The sequence below is a fragment of the Medicago sativa genome, chromosome 4, assembly GCF_051527215.1.
Source record: "Medicago sativa cultivar Bolivia chromosome 4, Bolivia_mono, whole genome shotgun sequence".
Lineage (NCBI taxonomy): Eukaryota > Viridiplantae > Streptophyta > Magnoliopsida > Fabales > Fabaceae > Medicago > Medicago sativa.
In genome coordinates, this window is record NC_140752.1 from 91059497 (window position 1) to 91068518 (window position 9022).

The 9022-nt window shown below is 34.9% G+C and overlaps 1 protein-coding gene across 1 annotated transcript; it reads right to left on the minus strand.

Moving 5' to 3' along the window:
* Window positions 1-3293: 3293 nt before the first annotated feature.
* On the minus strand, window positions 3294-7814 carry LOC146933673 (ARM-repeat/Tetratricopeptide repeat (TPR)-like protein). The gene is made up of 4 exons (XM_085705465.1): window positions 7576-7814; window positions 5848-6898; window positions 4256-5114; window positions 3294-3714 (listed from the first exon to the last, which is right to left on the minus strand). The coding sequence occupies exons 2-3, from the start codon at window positions 6814-6816 to the stop codon at window positions 4275-4277; spliced, it is 1809 nt and encodes a 602-aa protein (XP_085561591.1). The 5' UTR covers window positions 6817-6898; window positions 7576-7814; the 3' UTR covers window positions 3294-3714; window positions 4256-4274.
* Between the last annotated feature and the right edge of the window lie 1208 nt (window positions 7815-9022).

The window sequence follows — 9022 nt, forward strand, 5'->3', positions numbered from 1 at the left end:
CAATTAGGACCTATCGATTTTGAGCTTGATGCTAAAAAAGTGGTAGATAGTTTTTCATCTGCACATCAGGATGTTACAGAATTTGGGATGATTATTCACAATTGTAAAACTATCTTTGAACAGTACTATGTCAACTCTAGTGTTGAGTTTGTGAGGAGACAAGCAAATGAGGCAGCCCATAGATTAGCTAAGGCGGCCACATCCTCAGCTAGTTTCCAAATTTTGGTAGAAATACCAGATTGTATTGAACACATTTTAAGTAATGAAATGATATAAGTTTCTTTCCTTCAAAAAAAAAAAAAACAAAATGGTTGTAGTCCCTAAAAAAAAATGGTTGTAGTGAGTCCATTTTACCTTTGAGTTACAAGATCGATTCCTTGCAACACACTTTTTTTATATTAAAATTAATAAAATTAAAAAAAAAATTGTTAAGAAATGCAGCTTGACAAGAGTTGAACACGGAATATGCGGGACATCAATGCCGCATTTACCATTGGGTAGTAATCTGGTGTGGCACTTGCCACACCATGCCTTACGGTAGATCCGCCCCTGGGTATAAGGCATTGGAGAATCGACTGAAACAAATGTATGTGAGATCGAGAGTTATATGCATTGTAGATTTAGCGAATGATTCCTTGATCTTTAAATATTGTGTGGTTATACTTGATTTTATTTATTTAGAAATAGCTCTGCTAATTGACAATTAACTTGCAGAAGTTTCCATGCATTAGAAGTAGTTAATTGTCTCTAAAGTAGTTACTAGAAGCAAAATGACAAGTATTTCGTCAATTAGAACTAGAAGTACTAGTAGTAATAGCTTCCGTAAACACCTTTGATTTCCTGCGATCAAAGGAAGAGCGGAGAAGGAGGATTTCATGTTTGTGTTGGAAAAGCTTAATTCTAGATTGCCTCATGGAAGAATAAGCTTCTCAACAAGCCTGGTTTGGCTTCCTTCGAGTGTTTGTCATCAAATTGATATAGTCACTAGAAACATTATTTGGAAAGGAGAAACTAATAAAGGTATTTATTTGGTTAGTTTGAAAACCATCACTAAACCAATAAAACATGGAGGTCTTGGCATTAGGCTAACTAGAGAGGCCAACATTTCATTGTTTGAGAAATTGGTGTGGGATATCAATTGTGGTGCTGACAAGCTTTGGGTCAACATTCTCTCATCAAAATACTTAAATGAAAACTCTATCATCAAGTCATGTCATTGATACGACTCTCCTGTGTGCTCTATCTCCCAAGCAAATTATATTCTTAAGGATGGGTGGGTACCATTATAGAATCGTAAATGGAAATTCTTACTTTTGCTGTTCTCCTTGGTTGCTCAAACTCAAAGACCCCTATGAAATTATGTGAATTTTGTTTCTATTCATGGCACTCGAACCATGATCAAAGATGTGTATACTGATAATGAATGGCACCTTAAAGCTATTGCCACCATTATTCATCCTAATAAAGCTCAAATTGCATTGTGATGTCCAAGACTGTTTTGTTTGGTTGGGTAACTAGATGGCAATTACTCAGCGAGTTCAGGTTATACGTGGATGGTGCAGAACAATATTTCTCGGGATAACAGTTGGCAGTGGTGTTGAAATTGGAATCTAAAGGCACGAGGATATCAAAAATTTCATCTGGTGTATTAGCATCAATCTATTCTTGCTCTTTCCCTGCTTAACCATGGAAGAATGACCGCATTGAAAATTTGTTGTCGTTGTTTTAATCGTGAAGAAACCATCATTCATTGCCTTTGTGATTATGTGTACGCAGATTTTTTTTTTGCAATGTATCAGCTTCGACTGTATTAGTTTCTTTTAAAGACCAACACAATAGAGTGGATCAAAGATTGGACCCAAAACAATCAAGATTCTCGGTTTCTAGCTGGTTTGTGGTGGAATTGGAAATCAAGAAATGTTTGCTATGTTGGAAAGGAGCCTATTCCGGATATTTGTGGTGGCCAAGATTAGAATGCTTGTTCTTCTAATCAATGCTTGTCCGTCTGTTCAAGATTGCATCACATCTGCTCCCAAAAGTGTAGTAACTTGGCACCCTTCATCCATTGACTGCACAGTGTTGATTGTTGATGGTAGTTTCATTCTGGAGTCAGGTAAAAGCGGTTATGGCATTTAGATCAGCGGGTTTAGTGGCAACCTGTCTAATTCCAATAATATTCACGCTGGAATTGTTGCTATTTTGCTAGGCCTTTGTATTGCTACAAGGATGAATATTAATCATTGTGCAGATTTTCTCACAAAAATTGAAGACTATTACTTTTAGGCATCTAGTGATTGCTCTTGGGCATCCACAGAAAGGCACTAAGACTATAATATAACTTCTGTTCAACGCTTTTGAGACCGGTTGAAACACTTAAAATCCGTTCACCCCAATTTAAACAATGTTCACAAACGATTGTTCGACTTTTCTGAATGCCAAAAGAGCAATTGTCAAAATTGAATCGTCCAGACCAGGCCTCCCACCTTTGTTGGAAGCATATGCTCACCGAGATGCTCACTAGCATTTTTTTCTCTCTCGTTTTTCTTATTGTACCAAACCTAAATAAGAAATGATATGTGTACAATTATTTATGACAACTTTTGAACAATTTTCTCTTATACTCACATAATGTATTTATCATCTCTCTCCATTTTTCTCTATTTATTGTTTTTGACTAATGAGAAGAGAAAAAAATAAAATTATCACAAAAGTTGTCATCAAATAGCGGTCCTAATATCATTATTCAAACTAAATTAGTGAAACTAAGCAAAGAGTAGTTAACTTGATACTTGACCTCTTCATCAACAATTATTTTATTGACATTCTCCATCAACAATTAATAATCTGGTTGGCAGTCAACTTTGTCTTTCTCAATTGCCGAAAGCTTTGTTTATATAAACGAGCCAACAAGTAATTATTTCGTGCTCTGCATTAGCTCATTCTAGCCATTTTTATACTCTTTTTCGGTGATAAAAGCTAAAAAGAAGAAATAATATACTACCATTTTCCTCACGGCGCCATAAAGCCAATACATAACCTCTCCCATGATGGGCCATAGCATTTTATTTCCATTCTTAATAGCCTTCCAAGAGGTTTAAAAACAGTTAATTCTATTAAAATGGTACAAGTTGTTTTCACATACCTAATCGTTGTCGGTTGATTAATTCATAAAGTTCAAACATGTGCAAAACTAGTAATGGTTAGAAAAGCAAACAAAAACTACTTCTGAATGCAAATGCGAAGAAAACTTAGCAAATTTCCTATTCAATACTCATAATCCATGGCCAAATATGTTGACTAATCAAAATAACGAACTCAAGATAATTTAGGTTTATAACTTTATATACACAAACTGCCAAAAATACAAAAAGGAAACTTCACATCCTCCAAATGTCATGTAGTTCTCCAAAACTTGCAATTTTTTACACTTGACACAAAATATGGGGAGAACGACAAACATGGAAAGCTTCAAATAAATTAATAAATCTCAACATCAAACATTAAGACCAAAAACTGTAGTCACTTTTAGCTCACCACTTACAATAAACGACTGATAATTTTTTTTCTTTCAATGCTACAGAATGTAGAGTTGGAACAGTCACAGGAGCCAACTCTGCTTCGTTCATGCAGGAGAACATTTGCACCAAGCAAGGATTACCATGTCAAGTCAAGGTTCTTCTTCCACAAGTTGCACATTGTATTCATGCTTTATGCCTGGAGGAAATCAAAGTGTCAAAACAAGGCATTAAACCATTTTCACAATAAAATAATATAACAAAATATTGCAATAGGCATCCTAAAGTGTGTTTTTAGAACAATAATATATGTAGAAAGCAACTTGTTTTCGGGACTGACTACATTTCCAGTGTTCTTGTTGGGACAATATTATCCACAACCATTTGGCCACACACAAACACTTCAAGTTGATAAGAATTATTTAAAGTTTGGAAAAATAAGACTATCACTTCAAAAAAAAAGTGAAATGTTGAGGTTGATTTCATACGATAATCCTGTAAGAGTCATGTTGATCGACAATTTTGCAAGTAGAGAACATAATATGGTGATGACACCTTATACTCTACTCGTCACATATCTTTATTGTCTTCGCTTTCTATTTCAAAGATGCAAATCCATTGGTATGCTAGCCAATCCCCATCCGCCAAAGTAATATATATAATCACAAGCAGGGAGTACGACTGTATAAAGCAAATTACTGATAAAAGCATTACCGCAGGAAATTATTAATTGAAAATACCTTTTATTAAAGTTTTGTCCTATTCTTTCCTGTCATCGTCGTTATTCCAATCACCGTCGTCATCATCGCCAATTCCATCATTTCCCATATCACTTTCACTAGCTGTTTCCCATTCCGAGTCATCAGTCTCTGGACCATATATATCACCACCATCACCCTGATTATGGACGCCACCATGCTTAACAGCTGCCTCTCGAAATAACCAAGCAGCACGCATCTGCTTCTTAACTAATCGCTCAGCGTAATCGGGAACTTTATTTTGCCTCAGTGAGAGATCAGGATCATTTGACTGGGAGCACTCATTTATAAATAGAATAGCATCCAATAAACTTTCTTTTGCTAACCCTAGCATGTCATAAGCTTGTGCTCGCCTCCAGAGACTTTTGGCATGACGATTGACAGGTCTGTGGAGACATAGTGCACGGGTAGCATCACTTATGGCAGCCAAAGGTTGTTGCAGCAAAAGATAACATTGAGCCCGATTGCTATAGAGAACAACTCTCTCCTTCTTGGATCTCATAGGACACAATGCCAATGCTTCTGAGTATTTTGATGCAGCACCAGAAATATTTCCAGATGAGAAAAGGGAATTTCCTTCAAGCTTGACAACCAGTGCTGCAGCCTGCTTAATATGTAGATCTTCCTTGGGCATATTCTTTTCCCATTTTAATCTCTGCTTCGAACTTAATAGATCCTCTATCTGTTCTTTAGTGCGACTACTAATTGAGCTTCTTCCCGACCCTTGTGTCTCGATGCAATCTTGAAGAACACTGACAATGGAATCACCAAGCTTTTTATGATCACCTAGAGTTGTAATCTCCGCAAGGTCAACTAATGCAGGCACCACTTTATCAATTACCTACATAATATATGCCAAGGCGTTAAAGTAAACAAATATTCACAATACCCTAGTGAAGAGAACTCAACAGTCTACAGAAATCGGTGCTGGATAAATGAAAGCAATGATCAAATAAGGAGGAATTGAAAATTCATGAGCTCAAACATTAAACTAAAAACCAAACATGTGAGTCCAAACATGGTTAGCAATTGCCGCAGTGATAACTAAGTTTAAGCAGCCTACACATGAGCTGAATCATTAAAGTTCATTTCCATACATCAATGTTTTTAGATGTTCAATAGAAATTGAAATTATATATAAAACAAAGAAAGGTTTTATATATAATACAAAAAATACTCAGCTAAAACCTTTCTTTGTTTTCTCCTTTTCACACTAAGAAACAGAAATATGTCACACCAAGCGGTGTGATATGTATATATCTCGTAGTGAAGGTCTGTGCCTAAATGAAAAGCTACAGACTGAGACAACAGTTCCTACTTTTATTTCTAAATGAATTAAAGTTAGTTTTAAAGCATAAGAATTAACTTCCATTCACATGCTAAGCCAATTTCTAGATGAATTAAAGTTAGTTTTAAAGCATAAGAATTAACTTCCATTCACATGCTAAGCCAAGCATTCATGCCTAAGACAGTCAGTAGAGTTCCTTAATGTTCAAGAGTGCAAATGAATACATTGGATAAGACCAGTTGAAGTAGCAGAACCAGGAACAAATGCAAGGTTACAAAGGTTTTACCTTGTGACATGTATTTGGATCTTGCAGCAACCATAGAAGACAATCAATAGCCATATACTGCCAATCATCTGAAGAGCGAGCAATATTACACAATGCTTCAATAATTCCAGGGCAACTAGCAACAGGTCCCCTACCAAGCTTCTGATGACAAATTGTTCTTAATAAGCCAATACCAGCTGGTGAATTTTCATTAACAAGACCACCCCACATGCCAGGTAGTTTTGTTAGAAATTCTTGCTTGCATATGGTAGGAAGAAATTCCGGTTTAAAAGCAAAGCAATTAATGAGCTGAAGAGACCAACATTGCAGTTGGCTAGCCCATTCCTCGGCCTTCCTAGACTCCATTTCAACACCGCCCATGCCGCGTGTAAGAAGATCACAGTGATAACTTAGCCTTCTATCAACATATTGGTAAAAGTGTGAATAAACTATTTCCAAGGAACTCATTGCTAATTGGATTGAAAGCTCGAGAATTTCACCGTGACTGGCTAAAGTGGGAAAAGTGCTGGCATATGTAGCTAAATGTCCCAAAGCTCTAACTGCTACCCTCTGCTCAACCCAAGTCAACCTACCTCTTAGAAGCTCAACTAAAGGAGGAATGACACCAGCATGCACAGAACTTTCTGCAAATTCTTCCATATTCATTGTGTAGGAACCAATGATATGAGCTGCATAATAAGGAATGTATATATTTTGGTCGTGAGAAAGCCAGCGTCGATTCTTCAGTCCTTTCCATATGAGAGCAGACATGCATTCAAAAATTCCCAGCTCTATGAATTCAGGGTCATTCGGATGTGCCATTGCTGTGTTCCAAAGACCACTGATAGGGAGAACCTGACCATCATCATCTTGACACGGAAGTTCTCTAAAGAACTTCAGTACACTTGCTCTGCGTTTGCTTGGATTCGCTTCCTTCATGACACAAAAGAAGCATCCTGGGTATGGACAGTCCGATGAAACTTTATCCATGCTTGGTCAATTACAACAGTAATCTCACAGATCAACTAGTCAATTCACACAGGGTACCTCAAGCAAGTAAACCACTTCAAAACTGCATATAAGTAACATACTGGATTAGTATTCAGCACAACATCATGTATACATACATAACATACCAACCCATCTCTAGATTTTATACGTCGAAAAGGACAACAACAAAAATGACAATAACTGGCATTCTTTTCAAAACCAATTTCTTTGCTAAAAAATATGCCCAAATTAAGTTTGAATTACATCAATAGACAACTATTTATAACAAATTATAAAGCAAAACACAAGAAACTTTCATATAAGCAAAAATGTCATATCCTGCCCCAGCATTGAAACTGGAAGTAGACAAACACCCAAATCATCAAATGTTTCAATATTAATATAATTAATTAATAGAAAACCTATGATTTTACATATTTACTTTTCCAGCCAAAACAGTGAGTGTAAGAAACAGTTGCTGAAAGAAATAAAAATGAAAAAAATGAAAATTTATCGAATATTCTGGCACAAGAAGTCAAACGGAGAAACAGAAAATCAAGATTCTATATTCCTAGCTATAAATAAGTCACTACATAAAATTCTCCACGTTTAGTCAATTCAAGTTCAAACAGACTGAAAAATAAAAAAAAGTAAAAATTATTTTTGTCTTTGCGTAATCAATTCCAATGGCAACAAAAAAAAAAAGTGAATGCTAGATTGGCTTCATTGACGAAAAAAGTAGAGAAAAGTAGACATTACCTGTGGGAGAGTGAGAGAGATTCAATTGAATTCAACGGTAACAAGAAAAAGTTGCAACGGTAACACTGAAGCGAAATAATTGGCGGAGATCGGGGGTGAAGACAGATCCAAGTTTGTGATATTTTTGTCAATTTCGGATCGTTTATCTCAATCTGTCTCTCTCACGCTTTTCTCGTATCATCGTCCATTTTTATTAGGTTAAGATTTCAGACAGTGAAAGAGAGAGAAGAGATGAAGACAACGGAAAGTAGAAACATGAGATGGGTGTGTTTACTACCCGACAGGACACTTCACTGTTCCGGTAAAAAAATTTCCATCATTTATTCTGTTTTGGGGAAAAAACTTTCTTCAAATAGAAATTACTCTCACTTTTTCCTAATTATATCACTTGAGTAAACTACTAAATTTTGTTTTTTTACTAAAACAAAATATATGATATTTTTGTTGGGTACAAAAATAATTGATATGTGTCTTTCAAATTGATACAATACAAATTTGTAAAAATCAAAAAGATTTGACGACATCAAAGTCATTAATCGATCTACACTAAATCGAAAGTGATCTGATGTTTTAAATCGAACAAACATTGTAACAAAATGGTAAAGCAAAACAATACCTCATGTAAACGATTAACAAAACAATGTCGCACTAAAACGACACAATTACGAAGAAGAAACTAAATATATGTAAAAATCATTTGTTTTAATTAAGAGGGGAAGTAAAACAATTTAAATAGACAATTTCAAGTAAAAAAACGATCCCAAAATCACTACTATTTAACGGATGAAGAAGAAACTAATATTATAAAATGTGAAAACGACTGTATAGTGAGAGTAAACTACTAAATGTAATAAAGGTCAATTCACTTTAAATATTATTTCTACTTCATCTGCCATCAAAAAAACCTCAATTCACTTTCCCATTTCCACTCTTTTTATGTTTGTATTTTTATTTTCCCTGCAGTATTATGGTTATTTTCTTTAATGCAATATATGTAACATAAATACTTTTTTATTTATCTTCGGTTTGAATTATTATTGTTTTATTATTCAATACTAAGTTTACTACAATCTCTGTAACATTCATATATTATATTAACCATTGCATGTTTTAATTATTGAATCCAATTTTTATATACAACAACAATTTCCAACTGCATATATCATCCCCGACCAACCATCACCCGTGCGGATGCACGGGTTTGTTACTAGTTTCAAGTAAAAAAACGATCCCAAAATCACTACTATTTAACGGACGAAGAAGAAACTAATATTATAAAATGTGAAAACGACTGTATAGTGAGAGTAAACTACTAAATTAAGACTCAAAATTAAATTACGTTAGTAAAAATATTTCATCTATTAAGTAGTTATGTTATTGTTAACAATCAAGTTGGTCAAAAGACTTCATTTTGCTCACTACAATCAAGTTGGTCTTGAATTTTAGC

Excerpts from the sequence above, each read along its gene's own strand:
- LOC146933673 (XM_085705465.1), bottom strand. The coding sequence starts at position 6,816 with ATGGATAAAGTTTCATCGGACTGTCCATACCCAGGATGCTTCTTTTGT. Across the intron at positions 5,115-5,847 it reads ATCCAAATACATGTCACAAG|GTAATTGATAAAGTGGTGCC; the intron begins GTAAAACCTTTG and ends TATATTATGTAG.